Source organism: Oryx dammah, unplaced genomic scaffold (assembly GCF_014754425.2).
Source record: "Oryx dammah isolate SB20612 unplaced genomic scaffold, SCBI_Odam_1.1 HiC_scaffold_11081, whole genome shotgun sequence".
Lineage (NCBI taxonomy): Eukaryota > Metazoa > Chordata > Mammalia > Artiodactyla > Bovidae > Oryx > Oryx dammah.
Genome location: NW_024080475.1, coordinates 1,382,300 through 1,408,439, shown reverse-complemented (window position 1 = coordinate 1,408,439; position 26,140 = coordinate 1,382,300). Strand labels below are relative to the sequence as shown.

The 26,140-nt window shown below is 43.7% G+C and overlaps 2 protein-coding genes across 2 annotated transcripts; both read left to right on the top strand.

Moving 5' to 3' along the window:
* Positions 1–1,441: 1,441 nt before the first annotated feature.
* On the top strand, positions 1,442–2,620 carry LOC120860539 (ribonuclease H1-like). Its single transcript, XM_040236361.1, is given in 2 exon segments — positions 1,442–1,627; positions 1,630–2,620. Coding segments are annotated over 2 exon segments (1,095 nt in total). The 5' UTR covers positions 1,442–1,473; the 3' UTR covers positions 2,571–2,620.
* Positions 2,621–9,910: 7,290 nt separating this feature from the next.
* LOC120860538 (N(4)-(beta-N-acetylglucosaminyl)-L-asparaginase-like) lies at positions 9,911–25,044 on the top strand. The gene is made up of 9 exons (XM_040236360.1): positions 9,911–12,874; positions 16,300–16,453; positions 17,504–17,616; positions 18,528–18,640; positions 20,087–20,201; positions 20,832–20,907; positions 21,726–21,833; positions 22,544–22,677; positions 24,017–25,044. Exons 1-9 carry the CDS (start codon positions 12,748–12,750, stop codon positions 24,115–24,117), a joined length of 1,041 nt encoding a protein of 346 aa, XP_040092294.1. The 5' UTR covers positions 9,911–12,747; the 3' UTR covers positions 24,118–25,044.
* Positions 25,045–26,140: the final 1,096 nt, after the last annotated feature.

Below are 26,140 nucleotides of genomic sequence, written 5' to 3'. Positions count from 1 at the left end.
TTTTGAAGCTGGAGACTTTTAAGATTTTGCGATAATTAATAGATATTGCATTCTGCCAAGATGGTGGCATTCAGAAGTACTCGGGAGAAAGCAGCTATTATAGAAATTCTTCGACAGTTTGGGGATGTTATTCTTCATTTCCCAATAGAGTCACAAATACCACCCGATCAAAAAACATAACAAAATTTATACAAAAATTCAGCACTTAAAAAAAAACTATGAAAGGCAACTCTCAAAGAAAATACATTTGGATACATTTCAGGCTCGAATGAAAAATTTGACATACTTCTAACAAGAGATGGATGAACGAATGTACAGGGTTTTGACTAATAAAATATATAGTGGAAAGTTTTCTATTTTCACGCTTTTTACAGAGGTTCCCTATGCTGCTGCTCAGACTTTGATGAATGTGCACATTACCCCCAAGGACTCAAAGAAAACTCACCCTTACTATATGTCCAAAGTCATCATGGATATAAGGGGAAAAACATTATGTTTAGTACTGAGGAGACCTAGATATAGCATCTCGCTGCTACTCTTGGTAACAATGACTTTGGTTGTGTCAATGACCTGCTAAAAACTCCCATCCCTCCACCTGCACAATGGGAGCACAGATGAGCTAACATGCATGGGACTATGTCTGTAAATCACTGTGAAAAATGGAAGGCGGAAGGCGATGTGACCAACGCTGCTGTATCTCCCCAGGGGACTCCACCCTCAGGACGCCTTTCCTGAGCCAGGGTTTTGAGTAAACTGCAAGACAGAATACAGGAGGGACAAACCGAGGTCTGATGAGCACTTTCAGAAAAAACCAAGGTCGAGTCGGAGGACAGCCCTTCACCACCAAGCAGATGGTCTTCACCCCATCTGGAACACAGAGCGCAGGGCAGGGTGACGAGCCCGTCCCTGCAGGGAGCTTCGGCTTCAGACGTCACGGTGAGTCCGCTCAGTGTCATCCTCCCTGACTTATCACACAGAGCCCAGACTGGAAAGGCCAAGGCCTCACTACCAGCCTCAATGGGAGAAGGAGTCGAACGAAACAGGAGAGAGCCTCTCCCTGCCTTTCCGAGCGGACTCCCCTCTTTGAGAAAAGGCGCCACAGTCAGCAGGCGAGTCCTGTGATGACTCGCCGGAGGAAGCACCTCCCTCAAGCCTGGTGAGCGCTCCCGCTGAGGCCACTGCAAGAAACACAGACTCTGCCCTCCTAAGACGCAGAAACCTGTCAGAGCGGGACACTACTGAAATCATCGACAAGCTCACTCCATTCCCAAAACCGAAAATTTACTCTTTGTCCCATGTCTCACCCTGGGTTGTGTCTACTCACGTCCCAAGTTGACACCTGGGCCTCTTACGCCCCGCGTCCTAGCCATCAGGGAGTCTACAGGCCTTTCCTTTAAAACCCAGCTAGAGGGGCTCTGTGATGGCGGCCGTCGGCCGGGAGCTGAGGTTCTTGGCGGTGGCCGGGAGTGAGCGATGGCCCGGCTTCTGGGCGTGGTGCACAGAGTGACTTTGGCCACTGTGGGCTGCAGTAGCCCAAGCTGCCGCAGTCTTGCCATGTTCTATGCCGTGAGGAGGGGCTGCAAGGCCGGGGTCTTCCGGACCTGGGATGAATGCAGAGCGCAGGTGGACTGGTTAAGAAGTTTGCCACAGAGGAGAAAGCCTGGGCCTTTGTCAGCAGGTCTGCAAGCCCCAGTCATTCAGAAGGGCAAAAAACTAAACACATAGAAGAACCACAAGTGAAAGCAAGCAAGCGACTCCGTGAGCCCTTGGATGAGGGTGAAAATGCAGAGCTGTGTGCAAAGCACGTGAAACAGAGCACAGAGCCACCACCTCCAGTTAGCAAAGACACCTTTTCTTACATGGGGGACTCGGTGGTCTACACTGACGGCTGCTGCTCCAGTAACGGGCGCGAGAGGGCTCGCACAGGAATCGGCGTGTACTGGGGGCCAGGCCATCTCTTAAATGTAGGAATTAGACTTCCTGGGCGACAAACAAACCAAAGGGCAGAGATTCATGCAGCCTGCAAGGCCGTCGAGCAAGCTAAGGCTCAGGACATCACTAACCTGGTTCTCTACACGGACAGCATGTTTACCATCAATGGCATCACCACCTGGGTGAAGGGCTGGAAGCAGAATGGCTGGAGGACCAGCGCCGGGAAGGAGGTGACCAACAAGGAGGACTTCGCGGAGCTGGAGCGGTTGGCGCCGGGCATGGACATTCAGTGGATGCATGTTCCTGGCCGTTCGGGATTTAGAGGCAATGAAGAGGCGGACAGACTAGCGAGAGAAGGCGCGAAGCAGCCCGCAGACAGAGCAGTTGGCAGGATGGAGTCAGGACTCAGGTGGACCAGTGCCTCCGCGGGGTTGGAGGAAGGTGCGGCGCCCCCCTACCCAGGACCCATGCTCAGCCGGGGGGACGTGGCCGCACCCGCTGGGCACGAGGCGGGGCGCCTGCCCCTGGCTGTCCCGGCTGTGTGCCCGCCAGATAGCAGCAGTCACCGGCGTCTGAAGACTGCGGTTGTAAATGAACGCTGTAAAAGTGTCTGGTTATTTTTGTTACAGGCACCTTGAAAATTAAAAACTTTTAACATTAAAAAAAAAAAAAAAAAAAACCAGCTAGAATCTCGCCATCTCTCGTCACCGGCCCCAGAAGCCTCCACGGCAGGCAGCCCCTCCCGCCGCCTCACCCTCCTCCCGGGCCCCCACTGCTCCCTAACATGCTGCCTATGCCAGAGGGTTCCAGCAGTTCCATCAGGTAGGAGTCTCTCTGATTCGGTCACCGCTGCATCTATACCACATGAAAATATCCCTGACACGTAATGAGCAACCAATAAACTACTTTTGAAAAGAAGAAAGGTAAGAAGGAGAGGAGAGGGCCAGGAGAGAAGACGGGAGGGCAGGAAGAAGGTGGAGGAGGAAGGGCTAGAGAGAGAGGAGGAAAGGGACGAAGAAAAGCAAAATGGCTCCTGCGCTTTTTAACGCAAAGTCAGCCCACAGGGCAAGATTCCTCCTCCTCAATTTGAGGACAGACTCTGAAGCCTAGGACGCAGCAGTCCTCACGTGAAGAGGGCTGTTGCTGTTTATCACAGCCGCCTCGCTCTCCAGCTCTCTATTCACCCGGGCTATTGACTCTTCATTAAACACACACACACACACACACCATTCAGTCTGGATGTTGCCATTATCAGCAAAACCAACAAATCTCCCGTCAACCAAGTACAGGATGATTATCACTTTTTACATTATAAGTCAGGTCACTTAAAATGATACTGGAGAAAAGCAAAGATGGTGATTATTTAGGATTCGGCAACATCAGGCAACTTGATGTCAAATGGGGATCTGCCTTCCTGCTCCACCATCTGTTCTGTTCAATTACCGCCCACCTTTATGAATACTTGAAATAATGAATCTTCTGAAGTCCCTCACCAGTTTCTAGTCACCATTTCAAACTCACTATAATCTTGGCAGGCAATTCTTATGATTCCCAGAGAAGATCAAGATTATCGGGTACAAAGTCCCCTGTTTTCCTTTAATCTCTTATTCTCAAAAATAATCATCTTATCATCTTTCTACTGCAGAGGGAGAATGGCCCTGTTCCTTTCAACCTGAGCACCAAGGTCATCATTCTGATTCTGAATCAGGTTCTTCTGATCCCTGAGATCTAAATAACAGGGGCTCAGACTCCAAATTTATACTCTGATGAAGTCCAAAAATCTTTCAAAAAGACTTCAGAAACTTACAAAAGTCTTGAGTTCTCAAGGTCCCCTCAGTATCTGACCTCTTCCTGTATATGTTCCTCCTATTATGTATTACACTGACACAAAAGTGACATCCAGACTCTTCCTTAAAAAGAAGGAAAGAAAAAGAAAATGTTGTGAGTATGGAATGAAGGTTTTTACTGAAAAGGCCAAGTGACACCATTCTGACCAACGAGAATGAAGTGGTTTTCTGCTGGGTGCATCTGAAAATGCTTTTGCCTTCCTGATACAAAGGCAAAGACAGTGTGGCTAATACCAGATCCTTCTTCCACTCCATTGTTTGAATGCAGATGCAATATCTGGAGCAACAGTAGCTCTCTTGTGACTATAAAACAAGTAAAGTGAAAGTAAAGTTGTCTCAGTTGTGTCTGACTCTCCGACCCCATGGACTGTAGCTCGCCAGGCTCCTCTGCCCATGGCATTTTCCAGGCAAGAGTACTGGAGTGGGTTGCCATTACCTTTTCCAGAGGATCTTTCCCACCCAAAAATCGAATCCAGGTCTCCAACATTATAAGGAAACGCTTTACCATTTTCCAGCTACTGAGCCAAGGCCAGCACCTTTTTACTTCTTGTTTTGTGCAACAAAGTAAATTCCTTTTGCTTTAAAACTTCACTGAGTTTTCTGTTATTTGATACTGAGAGCACTTAAAGCCAATACAAAATTTCAAAATCACAGTCATCATAATCCTAAACCTGTGAAATTCAAACAGTTTAAAGATGTGTGACCTAAATGTTTACTGTTAAGGCTGCCTGGTAATTAGGGCACCTAAACTGCTGAATGCCATCAGGGCCTTGGGATGTAATTAAAATTATCCAGTTCACAGCTCCCTAAGATGGTGTGGAAAGAGATGAGAAAATGATAAAGATGGTAGGTGGGTAGAAAAGCCCCTTCCTCAGAATGAGAACTCATTTCCTCTAGCCACCTCTCTGAATCTGCCCTGAATTTAGAGAGCTGCCTAAACTCTAAATCTGTCCTGACTCTTCAGAAACCCATTAATAACAGACGCTGCCCACCCACCTGAGCCATGTAAGGGCCCTGAATTCCTGGTGTTGACCTTCACCCATGAGCTAGCATGATACTCTTTTAATTGCTACAGTCTATCATATAAGTTCAGTGTACTACCTGACAGACTAATTCTGAAAAATGATTTATATACAAAACCTATTAGGTTGAGCTTCCCTGATAGCTCAGTTGGTAAAGAATCTGCCTGCAATGCAGGAGACCCCGGTTTGATTCCTGGATCAGGAAGATCTACTGGGAAAGGGATAGGCTACCCACTCCAGTATTCTTGGGCTTCCCTGGTGGCTCAGCTGGTAAAGAATCCGCCCGCAATGTGGGAGACCTGGGTTCGATCCCTGGCTTGGGAAGACCCCCTGGAGACGGCAACGGCTAGTGACTCCAGTATTCCGGCCTGGAGAATTCCATGGACTGTATAGTCCATGGGATTGCAAAGAGTTGGACACGACTGAGTAACTTTCACTCTCACCTATTAGGTTGGCCAAAAAGTATGTTTGGGGTTTTTGCATGTAGCAAAACCCTGAACAAACTTCCTGGCCAAATCTACACTATGTAAAAGACAGTCAAAAGCAGTAAATCTCTGTTCAGACATAGATGAATGTCATACCTCCAGGAAAAGGATGTTGAATGAATGGTTAAGGGTTTTCTAGGGTGCTCAAAATATTCTGTTTGTTGACACGGGTGGTGATTACATGGGTGTTCATTTTATGCAAAATTCTTTGTATCTTTTTGCTTTATGTCCTTTTCTATATTTGCATTATATTTCACAATCAAAAAGACTCAAAGAATATTAGTGACATGCAAAAAGGCTAAAGATATCTTTAAAAGGCACGTATCTTAAAAGGCAGATATCTTTACACACCAGCGCGTGTACTGTCAAGATTTTTCACCAAACAGATGTGTACCAAAATATTAATGCCTTATCTTCAATAAGGGCTAGAGTACTGATAACTGACAGATTGTTGACCACAAATGTGTTTCTAAAAAATGAACACTAAGTCACATGTATAATAACCCTTCCTTTTCAAAGTTTATATGAACCATTGGGAAAGAACAGACTATTTGGATACATTTATTTGTTCATATTAGAATATTTTTCCCCTTAAATCGTGATCATTGGATGAGCATTATTTTAAATGGTGAGCATAATCCTGTGAATCACTGATTTTTTTCTTATGACTTTGCTTTTATTGTTAAACTTCTTCATTAAAACCAATTGTGACACCAGTTAGTGGTGCCAGGTGATATCTAAACTGACAGGAAGATGCCACGAAGTTTGCTCTGCCGTGCCCTCCTTTATTACTGTAAAGAATCACATTCATGAAGACATCACAACATGGTAAACAAGTGTCATAAAAGTAGATTCCACGACGTAAAGCCGTCTACTATATCCTTATTATAACTTTATTGTAGCACATTCCTATAACTTACCTTGAAGTCACTTAATCGGGCCATCTTCTACTACACAATCTTGGTCCTGTAAGTCACCAAGATGATTTTTAAAGGTTAAAAAGTTAAAAAAAAAAAGTTTGGGATTTTAATCTCCTATGATTTGACAACTGGGTTCAAGGGCGTGAACCAGAAAAAATATTTCAGAAAGGAAGAATTCTTTGTTTTCTCATTTAGAGAATAATAAGATAACACATTTCTATATAATGACTCTAATTACATATAGAATAGTCAATCAGGTAGAACCATCAGGTGTCCCTGGATGAGTGTAAAATTGGACAGAAATGAGAAACGCGGTACCACAATGTTGTAACATTAGCCACCATCATTACGTACTGTCTGCAAAACTGACAAGAGCATATGCCAATCAAATAAATAACCTATATTTAGATAACCCTGGTAGTAGTTCAGCGGGGAGCTTTTGAAAAAAGAAATTATTATTTCAATGCCAAGTCACGCTTACAGCTTTGAATGAGCAGCAAAACACAAGCATGTTTCTCAAATGGATTTCACAGCATCAGTGCAAAAGCCGGAGGGGATGGCTTAGTTTTTAAGCCTCAGATTTGAAATACCCAGACTCCCTGCAACTACAGCGTTAAATCCTCTGTGGAACCACAGCTTCAAATGCTATCAGGAGAGACTCAACTCTTCATCCTTCAGAGACTGATAAATTGAAAGCCATGAAGTTTAGAGCAAAAGAGGGGAGCCTACAGCCACCTGTGCCCCCTCCTCACCCAACACAGGAAGGCTCTACTGGTAACATCGTTTACGTTTCCATCTGGGAATGCTGGAGGATGCTGTTTTTAAGACATTCCAGAAATCTCACAATCCTGCCATGGCCCATCTTTTTAAGAATTTAAACCAAATTTTAGAGAATGGAAAACATTCTTTTTAATTCTCATTTAAGACAGTCATGAAAATCAAAGTGCTTACTTTACAGAATGCCTTTTAGGTATCCAGCCAACTCTTTATTAGTCCTATAGAAAATTCTGAATGGCGAAATTTCTTTTTGCTGTTTTATTTCTGGGCTGCCTCCTCACTGACATCAATTGCTTGGCAAATGCCAATTAAACAACTGAATTCTCGTAGCACTTTACCATTCTCTCACATCTCCTAACTTATTCCCCAAACTTTCTAAGATAAAGAATAACACTCTTTTTTCTCCATCTTACAGATGAAAAGTGTGCCAAGGGAAGATTATATAAATTAATCATGCCGATAGGTTGTCACCCCATGTTTTAAAAGGGGCTTCCCTGGTTACTCCGTGGTAAAGATTCTGCCTGTCAATGCAGGAATGAGGATTCGATTCCTGGGTTTGAAAGATTCCCCTGGAGGAAGAAAATGGCAAACCACTCCAGTATTCTTGCCTGAGAAATCCTATAGACAGAGGAGCTTGATGGGCTACAGTCCATGGGGGTTGTAAAAGAGTCAGACACAACTGATCAACTAAACAACAACATTTTAAAATCTGGAACTTGAGAACTCTCCCACAGTATTGCTAGTCACAAGTAAGTTCCATTTAGAAAAATAAGCTTTTGACCAAAGAAAACTGTGTAATGCACTCTAAATTTAAATAAAAATAACATAAAACTGTCTTGACTTATCATAATATTACATAGGGAGATGTGGGTTTGAGTCCTGGGTCAGGAAGATTCCCTGGAGGAGGAAATGGCAACCCACTCTAGTAATCTTGACTGGAGAATTCCATGGACAGAGGAGCCTGGTGGGCTACAGTCCATGGGGTTGCAAAGAGCGGACATGACTGAAGCAACTGAGCATGCACAACAAAGTTCAGTTCTTTTAGACAGAAGAACCAGAGATAGCTATAGAGGGCAATGAGCAGAGAGACCAGTTTTTTCATGTACTGTATCATACAACTTTTTATTTTCCTGAAGGCTTGGCCTGGCCCCCAAGGGTGTATCAAGAACACAAAGGCTCAGTGCAGGTGCTAACAAAAATTAATTGAAAAGACAGTGCACGTTTTCCTTGCTTTCTCAACCTGTTTCGCCTCTTCTAAATTTCAGCTGGCATTAATTTATCCTGACTTCCCCAGCACAAATGACTCATTCCTCCTCCAAAAACCCTGAACAGAAATTTGTAACACTTCTCTTCAATTATACCTAACTTTTTAATAGCATTTCTTTATCTTAGGATAATTCTTCCAGGCTATCTTAGGCTGTTTAAACTATACTTAACTTCATAGCAGTGAGAGCCTTGAAGTTTCTGTAAACCTTACAACTGCTACCAAGTTAATATTTTAGAAGTCTGGACAGATTTATAGACACTCCTCTGGATCATTTGGTGATGTGGCTTCCCTTCGCCATCAGGCAGGCATTCCAGCCCCTGAAGGTTCATGCTCTGCCATTTCCCCAGACAACTGAGCTAAACAAACGAGCCATGCATATGGCTGAAAACAAGAGGACAGCCCTCAAAACGGAATCACCAGAAATGGACAGGTAAGCCAGTCAATCAGGAACCATCTGATCAGTACTAGTTAGATAATCTGCTCATGAAGCCCTGTGTCCTCCCCTAAAGCAGGGGTCTCCAAGCTGTGAGTCGCTGACTGTTATCTCCTGCCGGATCAGTGGTGGCATTAGATTAGAAATAAACTGCACAGTAAATATAATGTACTTGACTCATCCCGAAACCACCCCCACCCCCAGTCCGTGGAAAGATTGTCTTGCACAAAAATGGTCCCTGTTGCCCTAAAGGAAAGTAATCTTCAACCAACCAATCTGCTTTTTTTGGGGGGGCGGGGTGACGGCAATGCTGGTGTAACCATCTTGTTTGCATTCCCTTCCGCCCGTCAAAATCTTTCATTTTGTACAGCTCCTTCAAGCTGCTACTTTCTACATTGGCTACCACCTGATTCAAATTGATTTCTGCTCAAATAAATAAATTAATATGACTCAGTTTATCCTTTAACAGTGCCAGCATCAGAAGAGAGAGTGAAATAAACCCCACCCCACACACACACAACAGCAAAGAGCAAGCAAATGCAAGTACCTGCTGTGCCTCAAGCTCACAGTTTCTTGCTGGCTCTGGAGGTCATGAATGAGTCCGCCTGGAACCTAGTCTGAGCTTTCAGACTTCAACTAAGCATTCCTTTGTCTGTGCTGGGCCCTGAAACTGGCTGGAGTCCGGCTGGATCTGGCACAGAAGCCAGCCTGGGTCTGGGTGGATGGGGACTGCCGTAAGCTGGACCGGGCTCTGCCTAGCACCACAGGTGAATCAAGTTTTGTTATTAGGCTCAACAGGCAGGCTCAACTCACAAAGACAACCTGAACTACTGAGGCCATAATAGAGGGCTTTTCACCACCACTCAGAAGGTGCCCTAGAGAAAAAGGGTCTCAGACAAGCACTCACCAGAAAGCATAGAGGGAACATTATCTTTCCTTCTCTACAGTCTCTGGGGACCTGGATGAGACCTGCTGGGATACCCTACCTGCTCCAGGGCCTGCAGCCAGGATCCTGGGGAAACTGGCAAAATCGGCAAAGGGTGGGGGTCTTGACCAAAGTCAGCTCTCCCAGCCGGAGAAGGCAATGGCACCCCACTCTAGTACTCTTGCCTGGAAAATCCCATGGGCAGAGGAGCCTGGTAGGCTGCAGTCCATGGGGTCTCGAAGAGTCGGACACAACTGAGCGACTTCACTTTCACTTTTCACGCATTGGAGAAGGAAATGGCAACCCACTCCAGTGTTCTTGCCTGGAGAATCCCAGGGACGGGGGAGCCTGGTGGGCTACCGTGTATGGGGTCACACAGAGTCAGACACGACAAGCTACTTAGCAGCAGCAGCAGCAGCAGCAACAGCTCTCCCAGATCTCTACTGTGGGGCTTGGCCAAGAGGAAGGAACAGTTTCCAAATCCCATTTGTGAGAATTAGATCTTTGGGTTGTGACTCATGACGGATTTCTAGATGCTCACTGGTGGTGACTCTCTCTCCCAGGGACAGCTATGCCTGCTGGTTTGTCTCATTTGTGAACTGAGAACTTGGCTTGACAGTTCTCAGGTTGGGAGTCTGCAAATACAGCCTGGAAGACACGTGGGTTGCAACCCATTGAGACTGCCAGATCTCGGGAGAACTCGAGTCTTTGCTTTGGCTGTCTTGCGGGTGATGCCAGATCTTGGGGGAGTGGGATCTTTTGTACCCTCCTGGGGAAACGCCCCTTGCATCCAGTGAAACTGGCTCAGTCATGTCCGACTCTTTGCAACCCCATGGAATATACAGTCTACAGAATTCTCCAGGCCAGAATACTGGAGTGGGTAGCATTTCCCTTCTCCTCATCTTCCCAAACCAGGGATCGAACCCAGGTCTTCCACATTGCAGGCAGATTCTTTACCAGCTGAGACACAAGGGAAGCCCTTGCATCCATGGGGTTGTTTAATACAGTCAGGACTATTTACTGTCCGTTACAGCTGAAACCTAACAAAGTATTTGAGAGGATTTTTTTAAACTTATATTAAAGTAGCTCTATTATCAGAAGTTGGTCAAATTGGAAGCTGATTTTAAAAGGCTGAGAGCAATGTTTTTTTTAGCTTTTGTCCTCTAAACTAAAAATAAAACTTTGTACCCAGAAGGAAAGAAACACATTAGGAAGCCTTTGTGGAAGGATATACTAAAACATTCCAAAGACACAGAACTCTAAATCTGAAACAATAAAATCTTCTGATTTTTACCTTAGTGGAAGATCTTCTCCCTGGCATAAAGAAACAAATTGAGGATAAGTGGTTGGATAGTTGAGTCAGTCTCTTAATATTCAGGTTGCAGTCCAATTATTTGAGGAATTAAAAACATTTTACTTGTATTACAGATAGAGTCTTTACAAGAACAGAAAAGCGACTCTACAAACAATTCACAGCACACTCATTCCTTTGCTTTTTTTCCTTTTTCTTCTTTTAACCAATCCCCAAACCTCCCCAATTCATCTCAAAATGTTTTCAGATTTCGTAAATTATTTGGACTTTCAAACCGGTGTCCTTCTTGGTGGAACTTGCACTCTTTCACTGTCTTTTGAGATGTAAGTGTTCTACTTGGTCTTCTCTAGAAACCAAGGTAATTCTTACCAGGAGAGAGAGACAGAGAGAGAAAAGGCTATTTTGCAATCCAGGCCTATGAAAAAAATCTTAAGTTTCTTTCATAAATATTAGTAAAAAGCTGTCTGAAGAGGTAACCTTAATTTGTTCCATCTGCCAGGAACACAATGATCTTTTATAAGCTAGTGGGGTTTGCATTATCATACCCGTCTCATGCCTAAAATTTTAAAACAAAACCTATAAAAACTGTTTGCATCCATCTGTACGTTTATAGTATCTATGTGTGTTATAGTCGTATGATTTTTTAAGCTTCCCAGTAGTATTGGCACTATTAATTTGTAAAGAGCTCTATTTTAATTGGTTTAAAGGCAAACAGTAAAATATACTCACAGAAATATAGAAACTAAACTGTTTTTCAAGTTCATGTGATCTAGGATAATCTTCATAAATAAAACCTAATTTGTTTACTTAATTAGAACAGGTCAATCTTTGAAGCTATTAGCATTAAACAGAGTATTTTTAATTCTACCTCGGTTTACAAAATCAAAGAAGCTCCTTCCCTCAGTTGCAGAATTTGTCAGCAAGAAACATAACTTAAAATGATTAGCTGTTTAATGTTTCATGAAATTTCCAAAAGCAAATCTAATTGTTAAAACAAGTAAATTAGATACACATAAATAAAAGGTTTTAAATGAACGCTCAACGAGAATGTTTTACGGTAGGTCTACTTAGAAATAGTTCCCAGAATCTTTAATGCGCTTCAGTTCATCTTTCAACAAGGTAAAGTCTCCATTCTGCTTGTATTCAAACATTTATTAAGCACTTAATGTTGCCAGGCACGAGTAAAACACATTCAGAAATGAATAGAGGTAGCTTCTCGCCCTAGAGGTACAACAAAGCACACCTCAGCGAGCTGTGTAGACAGTTGTTAATTTCCGCTTCTCCAGTTTCTCCCATTTCTTTCAGCTCAGGGATTTATAACCAGAGGACGTCCTACAAATACTGCAGCGGAGAGACGACTGCAGGTAGGGTGAGAGAAATCAAAAATAAACCTGGTTTATAGGCGAGCACGGCTCACCTAACTAACACTCAATAACCATCCCCGTATCTGCGTCAAGGAACCGCACGGAGCACGCTGTAAATTTCACAAACTGACCAACTTCGACTAACGAAATCAAATTTAAAAGTCCTCAGGATCTTGTAAGCCAAAGCCGAATAATTTCATACTAATTTTTGGTTGAATAGTTTACAAAAAGAAAAATAAGACCTCAGAAAGACGCTAGCACCAACCGACAACACCGTGGCGACCTGAAAACTCCCAGGGGGCCGCGGAAACCACGTCTCGCGAGAATTGAGGATCTGGGCCCTAGGCCCAGAGGGGTGGGCGGGGCAAAACGATGGGCGGGGCGCCGGGACCACGAGTTCCGGGTTCACCGGCCGCAGGTCCTCAGCGGCCGTGACCTCTGGCGCCGGTCTGGGCTCGCAGCTATGGCACGGAAGCCGGGCCTCCTCCTGCCGTTGCTGCTGTTGCTGCTTGGCCCAGCCCCGGCGCGCAGCTTCGGCCAGCTGCCCTTGATTCTCAACACTTGGCCTTTCAGGAATGCAACCATGGCAGGTGCGGGGCCGAGCCGGGGGCTGCGCTGCGCGAGCTGGCGGGGCGGGCGGGCCGCCGCTGACCCGGGGCCGGGGGCCGGGGGCCGGGAGCCCGGAGCCCGGAGCCGGCCGACCTTCCGCAGCCGCTCCTCCGGCCTCTCCCGCACCCCCCGCGCCGCGGCGTCTCCCGCGCCGCACCCTCCTCCCCGCCACAGCTGCATTTTAGGTCCTCAGCGGCGGGGTGACTCCTGTTCGGACGCCGGTCAATATTTTCCACCCTGACCTACGGCACTTATGGCCTCTGCTCAGACTTCCAGGGGCCCCTGCACCTTCTTTTGCCTTTTATTGTTTTTTCTGGGCTTGTGTCTCTTGTCTGCCTCAGCACCTCTGCTTTCTAACCCCTGAAGTATCTGCAGTAACTCTCTACTTAAGCTTGGCAAACGACCAAGTTCCCAAATAAAGCATCATCTATTCACCTTTACTTTCTGTGCTACATGCTGACATGCCGTATTTGTCATCAGAAATACGGGGTTCTAGTCTTGGCTATACATTATCATCATCCTCAGTTCAGTTCAGTCGCTCAGTCGTGTCCGACTCTGCGACCCCATGAACCGCAGCACGCCAGGCCTCCCTGTCCATTACCAACTCCTGAGTCTAACCAAGCGGAGAAGGCAATGGCACCCGACTCCAGTATTCTTGCCTGGAAAATCCCATGGACGTAGGGGCCTGGTAGGCTACAGTCCATGGGGTCGCGAAGAGTTGGACACGACTGAGCGACTTCACTTTCACTTTTCACTTTCATGCATTGGAGAAGGAAATGGCAACCCACTCCAGTGTTCTTGCCTGGAGAATCCCAGGGACGGGGGAGCCTGGTGGGCTGCCGTCTATGGGGTCACACAGAGTCGGACACGACTGAAGAGTCTAACCAAACCCATGTGCATAGAGTAGGTGATGCCATCCAACCATCTCATCCTCTGTTGTCCTCTTCTCCTCCCTTCAATGTTTCCCAGCATCAGGGTCTTTTCAAATGAGTCATTTCTTGCATCAGGTGGCCAAAGTATTGGAGTTTCAGCTTCAGTCCTTCCAGTGAACACCCAGGACTGATCTCCTTTAGGATGGACTGGTTGGATCTCCTTGCAGTCCCAGGGACTCTCAACAGTCTTCTCCAAAACCACAGTTCAAAAGCATCAGTTCTTCGGTGCTCAGCTTTCTTTATAGTCCAACTGTCACATCCATACATGACCACTGGAAAAACCATAGCCTTGACTAGACCAAACTTTGTTGGCAAAGTAATGTCTCTGCTTTTTAATATGCTGTCTAGGTTGGTCATAACTTTCCTTCCAAGGAATAAGCGTCTTTTAATTTCATGGCTGCAATTACCATCTGCAGTGATTTTAGAGCCCATAAAAATAAAATCAGCTACTGTTTCCACTGTTTCCCCATCTATTTGTCATGAAGTCATGGGACTGGATGCCATGATCTTCGTTTTCTAAATGTTGAGCTTTAAGCCAACTTTTTCACTCTCCACTTTCAGTTTCATCAAGAGGCTCTTTAGTTCTTCACTTTCTGTCATAAAGGTGGTGTCACCTGCATATCTGAGGTTATTGATATTTCTCCCAGCAATCTTGATTCCAGCTTGTGCTTCTTCCAGTCCAGCGTTTCTCATGATGTACTCTGCATAGAAGTTAAATAAGCAGGGTGACAATATACAGCCTTGACGTACTCCTTTTCCTATCTGGAACCAGTCTGTTATTCCATGTCCAGTTCTAACTGTTGCTTCCTGACCTGCATACAGGTTTTTCAAGAGGTAGGTCAGGTGGTCTGGTATTCCCATCTCTTTCAGAATTTTCCACAGTTTATTGTGATCCACACAGTCAAAGGCTTTGGCATACTCAATAAAGCAGAAATAGATTTTTTTCTGGAACTCTTGCTTTTTCAGTGATCCAGCGGATGTTGGCAGCTGGATCTCTGGTTCCTCTGCCTTTTCTAAAACTAGCTTGAACATCTGGAAGTTCACGGTTCATGTATTGCTGAAGCCTGGCTTGGAAAATTTTGAGCATCACTTTACTAGCGTGTGAGATGAGTGCAACTGCCTCAGAACTTCTCAAAAAATACACATGCTTGGGCCCCACTCTCGAGGTTTTCATTCTACTGCTTGAACGAGACTTTTTTTTTTTTTTTCAAGTTGCTTAAGTGATGTTGATTTGCAGCCATCTGGGACTGAGAATGACTAAGATTATCACCTCCTCTAGGAAGCTTTCCCTCATTTAGCACCCTCAGACCCAGTCTGAGTCAGGTACCTGTCTTATGTGCTCTTGTAACATCCTGTACGTATCATGGTTCTGTCATTTTCTTACTGTGTTCCATTCATTTCAACTCGTACTGCCCCAGGAGTTTCTTCCACTCCTACTCCTCTCCTCCACTTGAGGCTACTAATAGAATTTTCTGGTGCTGAACTGGCTTTAGCATTTGATGGCCTTAAGTTTGTATGTTACAGGCAGTGCATATGATTCAGAGAATGCGTAAACAGGCTACAAGAAATTGCCAGCTACAAGGAGACAGAAAAGAAAGTTCAGGGCCCCAGGCAGGAAACAGTTCTCTGTGTTGCCTGAATTCAAGGGGGAAACTTCTGTAAATGTACTTTGAAGCCTGTTCTTTCAGTAGTAATACTTAAATTATTTACAAATAGTAGCACCAACCCGTCAAGGAATTCTATTTTTATTAGTAAAGAAACTGACTGCTGAAGACCTTTTTTCTTCCTCCCCTTTTCCATGTGTGGGCCTCTGGAGAACATAGTTTAGTATTAAAAGCATGGCCACTGGAACCAGAATAAGTATTTAATGTGGTGTTTCTCTCCAGTTTTAAAACTTACAACTGAAGCTACTAAAAGGCAAATTGAAAATTCATGATATAGCATCATAAGATTTTTTTCTACATCATCAGATTATTTAAAATATACCTACTGAAGTAGCCTCTATCACAGCAAGTGTCCATAACAGTACCATAACAGCAGATAATTCCAATGTGGGCTCAGGTGGATTAATTCATTAATTCAGGTATTGTATAATTAATATCCCCATTTTAAATAGCAGGAAACAGATGCGGAGAGGTTAAGTTGTTAGCTCAGGGTCACACGGCCCAGAATTACAGAAGTATTCTTTTTCCACACACGTAGTAGAAATGGGTACTAATAAGTGGAAAAACCCTCACTTGGCATCAATAGCCGAAGCCTTTGGATTCTTCATGGTAAGTACCTGTCTAACATAATTCTGCCTATATCATTCTGACTTCTTTGTAGCACTTGATAAACGAAAATTTCAACTTAACTGGAGTAAATGTGCAAACAATTTTTAAAATAGGCGTTTTCGTGCCATTTTTGGTCTGTTGCCTTTGGCACGGAAAAGGAAATCAGTATCTACACAACCACTATTGGGATTTGATTCCCAGCATGGAAGACGTTGGCGGCCGGAGGTTCGGCCCTGGACGCGGTTGAGAGCGGCTGCGCGACGTGCGAGCAGCAGCAGTGCGACGGCAGCGTGGGCTTCGGGGGCAGCCCGGACGAGTCGGCGGAGACCACGCTGGACGCCATGATCATGGACGGGTAGGGACGCCCTGCACACAGAGCCGTGCTTCTCACCGTGGCTCTGCTGCAGGTGGAGTTACATTTGCAGTTGGTTAGTCTTATACCCCGGAGAGGGCACTGGCAACCCACTCCAGTACTCTTTTGCCTGGAAACTCCCAGGACGGAGGAGCCTGATGGGCTGCCGTCTATGGGGTCGCACAGAGTTGGACACAACTGAAGCGACTTAGCAGCAGCAGCAGCAGCAGCAGCCTTATACCCAGAGCAAGATGCACAAGTACAGTCGGTGGTTTTCCTTTAATTTTTTTATTGGAGTGTAGTTGATGTGCAGTGTAGTGTTGGTTTCAGGTGTTGGAATCCGTTACACACTTTGCTTTGTATTCCTTTCCCACTTAGGCCATTGCTGACTACCCAGTAGAGTTCCCTGCGCTGTACAGTAGGTCCTTGCTGTTTATTTTATATAGAGTAGTGTATATGTGTCAGTCTCAATCTCCCAGTTTATCCCTCCCCCCACAATGTATAAGTTAGGATATATTTTGGTATAACCTATACTCAATATCTTGTAATAACCTATAATGGAAAAGAATCCAAATCACTTTGCTGTACACCTGAAACTAACACAACATTGTAAATTAACTACACCTCAATTTAAGATTTTTTTGAAAGGAAAAATCGTTATCATAACAGAAATATCACATGGAGGTAGGTAGGTCTCCTTAGAATAGAGAGAACCTTAAAGTACAAAAATGTGTTCCTGGGAAACCATTGTTTACCTGCCAGCCATGAACCCTGTGGTTTCCCTGACCTGAAGCCTTAAAGGCCCTTTCAAAAGCCAGAGTGGTGGGAAACTGAGAAGGCCAGTGCTGTGGGAGCACATGGCTAATTGATTTTCTGGGTTTTTTTTTCCCTTAAATGTCTGAATGTGGGAATTTGTATGAACTTTGTGAATGTGTTGTCACTTCTATGGTAAGACAGTGGAGTTTAATCTTACAAAACACTATAGGCTGAAGTAAAAAACTTGTGAACATATAAAAATACCTGAGTTAATCTTACCGTGCTTGTTTCTGGCAGCACTACCATGAACGTGGGAGCAGTAGGCGATCTTAGACGAATTAAAAACGCCATTGGCGTGGCACGCAAAGTCCTGGAACACACGACACACACGCTGTTAGCAGGAGAGGCAGGTGTGTTTCAACTGTGCTCCATTATGCTGTCTTTTGGCTCTAGTCTTCACTCTGAAAAAAGGGCTCAGTATAAAATAGTGCATAAAAGCAGACCTAAGCAAAGTCCAGCTGTTTCACATAACATCTGTTTAACTTCGGATAAGTTCCTTAACTTCTAAACCATACGTTCTTTATCTTTAATGGAGGATATTTTAGAAATCAGTTTATTATCAGTAAATGAGTAATTACTGGAGGGGAACAAGGATTCAGCATCATTTCCCTTCTTGTGTTACGTTTATATGGGTATAAGACCTGAGAGACATATGATGACAGAAGGTGGGAACAGAAGGAGTTTTGCTACAACAGTGGTATTTCCTTGAACACCTTCCTGGGTATATACTCAAAATCATACTGCGATCTATAGTCAAAAATCACATTTGCTACATCGTTTAATGATGCAGTGAACAACTCCAGGAGGCATCCTTCAGTTTTGTTGACGTTCAGAATGGAAAGCTTCCCGACAAAGCCAGGAGCTGTTACTCTTTCGTGGAATCAGTGGTGCCTTTATTGGGTGTCTTAGCATTTCTTTACATGCCAGGCACTGCACCCCAGTTAGAGCCACAGAGTCACTGTTGTTGCAGGGTGTCCCTTTCCTTTTGTAAAGCAGAAGGAGCAGATCTGGAGGGAAAGGAGAACTGTCCTCACACACAACACCAGGGTGTCAGTAGATGAGCGTCAGGAAGGGCATAGGGAAGTGGAGACCTGGAAACCGCTGCCCACAGCACTCCTTGAGTCTGAATACTCCCTGGACTGTCTGTGTTTCCCACCTCATGCTCCACGAAGGAGACAGCTGACCCACAGCACTTCCTATACATACATTTTATTTAAAAGAAGACACTTAACTCATTTACATTTTTGTTCCCAATCTCCAGCCACTAAGTTTGCCGAAAGCATGGGCTTTATCAATGAGGATTTATCCACCAACGTTTCTCAGGCTCTTCATTCAGACTGGCTTGCTCGGAATTGCCAACCAAATTACTGGAAGGTATGTATGCATGATTTTTTAAAGTTATTTGAAAATATTGAGTGACAGTCCTTCCGCTTTTGGTCATCCACCTGTTGCCTGCAGCGTGAGTTAGCAACCCTGGTTGCTCATTGGAACCAGCGATTGAAGCCAGCTCTGGGCACAGGTGGTCTCAAAAGCTCCCTAGCTGCATCTGATCCACATCCCCGTTGGGGAGCTCCTGGCCCCTGGCAGTGGCTTCAGACTTAAAAGGTTTCTGCTGTAGGGTAAGGGGCTGCCTCACTACAACTGCTCTCTCTGTTTCTTTGTAGCAAAAGGTTCCATGTGTTAAAAACCCAAAGTTTGGAAACCATTAATCTAAAGTATTTCTTAACAGTTTATCTATTTGAAGTATACTTTATATTTTGCCCTTATTCACCTTGAAGATTTATACTATTAGGTGTCTGTTACTAGAAAGATAATTTGTCTGTAAATCAACGGAAAAGCAAAGAAAGTGTTAATCCTCAGTCGTGTCCGACTCCTAGTGACCCCATGGATTGTAGCCCACTGGGCTCCTCGTCTATGCGGTTCTCCAGGCATAATTACTGGAGTTGGTAGCCATTCCCTTCTGTAGGGGATGACTGAACCTGGGTCTCCTGCTTTGCAGGCGGATTCTTTACAGTCTGAGCCACCAGGACTTTAGCCTAAATCGGTTTTTCATTCCCAGCAGAGTCCTTCTCTGGAGTACCTTGATCTCTCATCCGCTTCTTCACCAAATTCTAATTACCTTTGAGTAACCAGGGAGTCTCTTGAAAGAGACCACTGCTTGACACCAGGTCATGGGAGGCACCCTGTGCACAAATGGATAAGACATGAGTTGTAGGCTTCTTGCTTTAATACTAATCCAGGTCCACAAGCTGAATTTATGAATTTGGATTATTTTCTTGAGCCTCTCAGATTCATAAAAGAACCTGAGAGTACAACTTGGAATATGCTCACATGAACCTAGCTTTAAAAATTGGAAGATTTTAAAATAGATTTTGCTTTAAATCTCAGAATAACTCTTCCTTGGCTAGGGAACAGATTCTAAAATTGAAAAAATCAGGTTGTATATCTGATTTCTTTAAGGAATCAAAAAAAAAAAGAAAATCCAATCTTAAAAATCATATCTAATCTAAAAAAGAAAATCTTTATATTTACCATTGTGCTGAGACATTTTGGCATATACAGAGAAAAAGTGGGGATCTCTTTCAGATATTATAGCTCTTTAGTCCATATTGGGTAATTCTGAGATTTGACTAAGTATTTAGCAAAATTATATCCATCTGTTCACATAAGACTTAGCGAACCTTTGGCTTTTAATTCTTACCTTTCAAGTTACCAGATGTCCTTTTGGTTTCTTGCTAATGTTTAGTAATTGTTCATAACCACTTGCTGATTTCTAAAATAACCCTTTCTAAAAAAATAAAACTTAAATATTATTTACAGAATGTTATACCAGATTCTTCAAAATACTGTGGACCCTACAAACCACCGACTATCTTAAAACGAGATGGCATCGCCTATGAAGATACAGCACACAGTTACAGTCATGATACTATTGGTAATTTGTCTTCTCTACAGTATTTATGGTTATAGTCAGCCATTTTTAATTGCTTCCTTATAGTTTTAAATTTCTTTATTCTTATTCATGAACCAGAAGGTGATTTTGATTAACTGCCAATTAAGGAAAAAAATGTACATATACACATATGTATACACACACATTCTTTTCATATCATCTGTATTCATTTTGGTCAATTACCCTGTACAGAAATCTGATGGTCATTCACGTGATGATTTTTAAATCTTTGTTTGATATTTAGTTCTTTAATAATTTTATGTTTGCCACATTCAAATGATCAATCCAGTCATTTCCAGTAATGTTGGAAGTTTCCATTAGTCTCTAGCAGTGATTCTCTTTGGCATAACCATTGAAGAGGCACTGAAAAGTGAGCAGTCTGAAGTAAGGAAATGGGATGCCTACAAAATGATGCCATGAAACCAGGTCATTAAAACACACAGATTATATACCACTGGTGTAATTTTCAGAATCCCCAAGATTCCTATTGTCTTCTACCTGAAATTAATAGAAGAGGATGTTTATATTGCCAATTGCTCAATTATTTGGTTTTATTTGAGGTACACTGTAGAGTTGATACCTACAATGATATATTCTTTTTTAAATTTCTAGGCATGGTTGTCATCCATAAGATGGGAAATATTGCTGCTGGTACATCTACAAATGGTATAAAATTCAAAATACCTGGGTTAGTGTTTCTAAAAGAACAGATCTTGAAAATATGTATTGAGTGTCAGCCAATATGTCCTAGGTGCCTTGGGGGATGAAGAGCGTTAAGAGCACAGCCCTGCCCTCATAGCTGAGTTCACTGTGAAAGAAGATACTTGAGTAGCTGCTAAGTACAAAGGAGAAGGGGTCTCATCCAGGGCTGCAGAGTTCAGGGGTGATCAGATTAGGCCAGGATAGTCAGGGAGGCCAGAGAGGGAGGCCAGGCACTGACCCTGAGTCTGAGCCAGGGAACAGGAACATCCGGGCCATGGCCCGAGCCGACCCGAAGCAGTACACGCCTGGGTTCAGGGCTCAGGATGGCCAGAGCAGAACTGGGCATCTGTCAAGGGCAGGGAAGGAAGACCAGAGCTGGACTTGAGGCAGTCTTTAAGGATTCCTGGACTTTTATTTCAAAGTAGCAGAAAAGCGTAGACGGTTTATTATTAACACAAGGAAAAGCTTGCTGAAATGCTGGCATGTGAGCTGGAAAGCAGGAACAGATTGTAGATGAGGACAAGCGGTTGGAACCTGTTGAGACGATCCTGCATGAGACGATGCAGGATGGTGGTGTCGGGACAGGCGCCGTGAACCTGTGCGGGCCCCCTGCGTGTGACGGGCTGCTGGCTGATCGCCCTGTAAGGAGTGCAGGGTTGTGAAAACCCAAGTGGAAAAACTAAGGAAAATCTTGCTTGTCTGTACTCTGATGAAGAATTTACTTGAAATGATAATCAGTGACTAAGCAGAAACATCTAAGAGAGTTTTCTGCACCCTGAATGACCATGCTGTGCCCTTCCAAAGCCGAATAGGAGACTCACCGATACCTGGGTCTGGGGCCTATGCTGACGACGTGGTGGGGGCCGCAGCAGCCACGGGCGATGGGGACATCCTGATGCGCTTCGTACCAAGGTGTGTCCCCTCCATCTGTGACTCCAGAGACTCAGGTGGCAACGCCCTGTGTCAGGATAGAACGTGATCATCTGTGCCACGCGACCTGAACCTGTGTGTGGCAGAACCTTTTAGAAACCTTGCCTACCAGCTCTTCACAGTATCACTTTAACAGTCATAATCCTTCAAGTGAAGCAGTCCCAGTCCTCTGAAATGGAGTAATACCGCTCACTGCACTACACAGATGAGAATGCTTAGGGTCTATTTAAATCAAGTGTAAGGCCACTGAGAAAACGTGAAAACTGGCAACAAAAGTAGAAAGTGGAGTCACTACATACCATTATCGACCAAAAGATAACCCTTACAGTTAGCTGTTTTGTTCATGCCTAGTGTTTCTCCCCATTGACAGTAGCCTTGTTTCTTATTTAAAGAAACTATACTCTATACTTTCTGACTTTAGGCTGATATTACTAAATAACAGTTATTCAGCCAAAGCCAAAACATTACTTCTTATCTGAAATGAGTGGGTGAGTGAGCTGAAAAGACAGAAATGGTACCAAGATTACTTCCTTTTCTGTTGATATTGCCACAGAAGTTAGGGCCCTCTGTTCACCTATCTGCACTGTATTAAATGTGACAATTTTGTTGGTTTTACACATGGAACCTCAAGTAACGAAACTTTGGAGTTTGTTTATTCTGTGATACTAAAGTTTTGCCTCTGTTTAAATCAGCTATCAAGCTGTAGAATATATGAGAAGAGGAGAAAATCCAACCACAGCGTGTGAAAAAGTGATCTCAAGAATCCAGAAGTATTTTCCCAAATTCTTTGGGGCTGTGATATGTGCCAACGTGACTGGAAGTTATGGTGGGTTTGATTTGAAATTCATATTTGTGTGGACCTGCAAATGTTGCTGAGGACAGAGACTTTTAAATGCCGTGAGGAATTTTATTCCTCTGCAGCAGAAACCGGGGCTATACTGAGTAGATGTTCACTGCTGATGTGTCAAGACCCCCAATGGGTTAAAAATGCACCTGAAACCCTCCTTGGTTGACTGGCAGTGGGTAGGATCCAGTCCTTGGTTTTCAGCCTGTAGCCTTGACATCTGTCCAAAGGAAAGTTTAGCTTCAGCTCAAGTGCATGCTGAGATGGGCTAATCAAGTCAAATGCCTTTATTTGTTAGAAGTAGTTAGGGATAAGTGATCTTCCCTGCTTCTTTTCCATTCATTATTTAAAGGCCTCAGTCATCTAGATCTCAGGGTTCCCAGGTACAAAATGTATTACCAATTAGTAAGCTAAAGGTGTTAGCAGAATTATTTTTGCACTGTATTTGAGGCATATCGTTTGCTTCATTTACTTTTCATGTGAACCTATCATAGTTTCAAAGCACTTCAAGATCAACCACAGCCGCTCTTCATTAGTGAGATTTCAGATGGGGAAGATACACGGCCTACTGATCAATACAACTTATTAGGTTAGACTGCTTATTATTGTGCTTTGATCTCTTACTTCCCACAGTTCGGTATTTGAAAACTTGGTGGAGGAATTCCTTACGCTTTTTTAAGTACTAAAAATGCAAAAGTCAATATAAGTTATGGGGGAAAAGGCTTTATGTCTAAAATAAGTCTGTTTCATCGATTCCCTCTTAGGAAATAAACCTTAGAAAGCTCAAAGTTGCATTTAACAGGATGTAAAAATGATAATTATATAATTGTAGATGAATTTAAAATTGATCAGCTCCTTATGCTGAAAGTAGTGGCAATAAAAGGATGCCCTCCAGGTGTCTGAGCTGGGGAAGAACTGTCTCTTTCTGACGGAGACCATCTTGACAAATTAGCCTCCCCACCCATGGGCATAGAAGAGTAGAAACGAATAGGGAGCCTAGGGAGGGGAGTTTTATGGGTGGATACAGGGAATGGCCCAGTGACTAGGAAATGTACCTGAAAATTTTCTGCTACAAAAAGGGTATGAAAACTTTAAAATAATGGTAGCAATGACCACATATGTATAGGAGCAAAACATCAGCCTTTATTATGAGGTCTCATGGGCTGTCAGCTGATGGGTACTAAGGTAGACACACTCACACTGGTATGGCCTGCCTGGACAGCAGGTACACAGTGGCCACTGTCCGAAGCGGTGTCTGTACTGGTTGTAAATATGTGCATTCTACATTTAACCAAACGGCTTTCTCTCTTCTTGGCCCCAGGTGCTGCTTGCAATAAACTTCCAACATTTACTCAGTTTCAGTTCATGGTTTATAATCCTCTAAAAAGTGAGCCAACTGAGGAAAAAGTAGACTGCATCTAATCCATCTTTACTGTCAGCATCTATATTTAAAGAAGAAACAGAAGCTGAAAAGGCTACTCACTGTCATCGAATAATGTGCCTCGTGTATTCTAAACTCTGTAAAATAAGCACAAAAATAAATTTTATGCTGAAACAGCATTTTCACTTTCTATATGTGAAAAATATTTTTTCTTTTTACTTAAGCTTTATGTATCCCCTGAAAATGAATATGTGTGTGTATTTTGTATATGTTTTAAGTGATCTCTGGATTTCTGTTCAGTGTTTCAAGAAATTTCTACTTGGGGGATTTATTTCCATAGTAATATAGTAAAGGCACAAAACAAATCTGTATTTGGATACTTAAATAAGTAGAGTAGCCAAGATATTTAGACCCAAAGGAAGAATAATGATGAGTCCCACCATGATACGCTCTAACTGAATTTCAGTACCTTTACAGTAAGTAGTATGTCTCTTAATGACTTATTATCAGTTATACATAGGATGGTCTTCTAGCCTGAAGAAGAAAGAATGCTGTTAATATTACAGGTGCATTGTGTTTTGCACATATTAGAAAATGTGAGCATCTTCTGGTGAGCAGCCGTGTTGATTTTCTTGGACTTTTTCATCTAATGGAGCTCTCAACCTGTGAAGGTTTGTTAGCCACAAAAATCTCTAAATTTTTAGCTACAAGTATTTAGTACTAATAATTTTTTCTGCAAGTTGATTTAGGGAACTTGATCTATACTGTGGTTTTATGAATCTCCTATACAGAGGCTAGCAATGAGTCAGTGGCTCTTGTCCGCCTTGCTTTCCTGAGTACTCACTCACTCAGCCGTCTGTGGACAGCCGTCCTGAACTGTACATGTGTGTGCTCATTATCATCTCTGCCTTCATGACCTTGTACATCAGGAGTCATTAATAAAGCTGCATGTACAATATTGTCCCCACCTTCAGTGTATCTGCTCTGTTTATTTCCTACACTCATCTTAATATTTCATGGTCTTTGTAAGTTAGGGCTGGAAAGCTGTAGTTTTGAGAATGCTCTCGGGTCACCTGTGCTCAGACCTCACCACGTATCATGACTGGGGTGCCTCCTCCCAGACGCCTTCTCTGGCCCACCCAGTCGGTCTTCACAAAGAGGAACTTGAAAGCTGGACTCAGCAGCTGCTGATGGAGGTCTGAAAACCAGTAAGGAAATAACCCTGCAGCCTCACACTCAGAGCAGGGAAAATCTTACTTTTGTGGGTTCCCATGAGGTGTGATGACTTGCTGAAATCTCCTACTGGACTGTGGAACGGGGAGAAAGAAGCCAGATTGAAACTCAGAGTTTATATCAAGGTGAAATGTCTGTTTCTTGTTTGCCGTCTGTTAACATGTTAGGCAACCATGTACCACCAGAAAAATAAATTGAAACTCTTCACAGCCTGTCACTCCCTAGCAAATTAGTTGATCCTGATTTGCTCTTGTAGAACTCTGACCTGAAGTTGTTAGACATGTACATGCACACTGCTGTGGCTGCTGTTGCTAAGTCTCTTCAGTCGTGTCTGACTGTGCGACCCCACAGGTGGCAGCCCACCAGGTCCCCCGTCCCTGGGATTCTCCAGGCAAGAACACAAGTGGGTTGCCATTTCTTTCTCCAATGCATGAAAGTAAAAAGTGAAAGTGAAGCCTCTCAGTCATGTCTGACTCTTGCAACACCATGGACTGCAGCCTGCCAGGCTCCTCCGTCCATGGGATTTTCCAGGCAAGAGTACTGGAGTGGGGTGCCACTGCCTTCTCCAACATGTACACTATATGCACATAAAAAGGGATCTATTTCTAACACCAGCACTCAAATGATTCCTTTTGGTTTCAAAAGACAATAAGCATAAGACATTTTAAATTGAGATATCATACATAAGCTGTCAGTTCAGTCGCTCAATCGTGTCCGACTCTTTGCGACCCCATGAATCGCAGCATGCCAGGCCTCCCTGTCCATCACCATCTCCTGGAGTTCACTCAGACTCATGTCCATCGAGTCAGTGATGCCATCCAGCCATCTCAT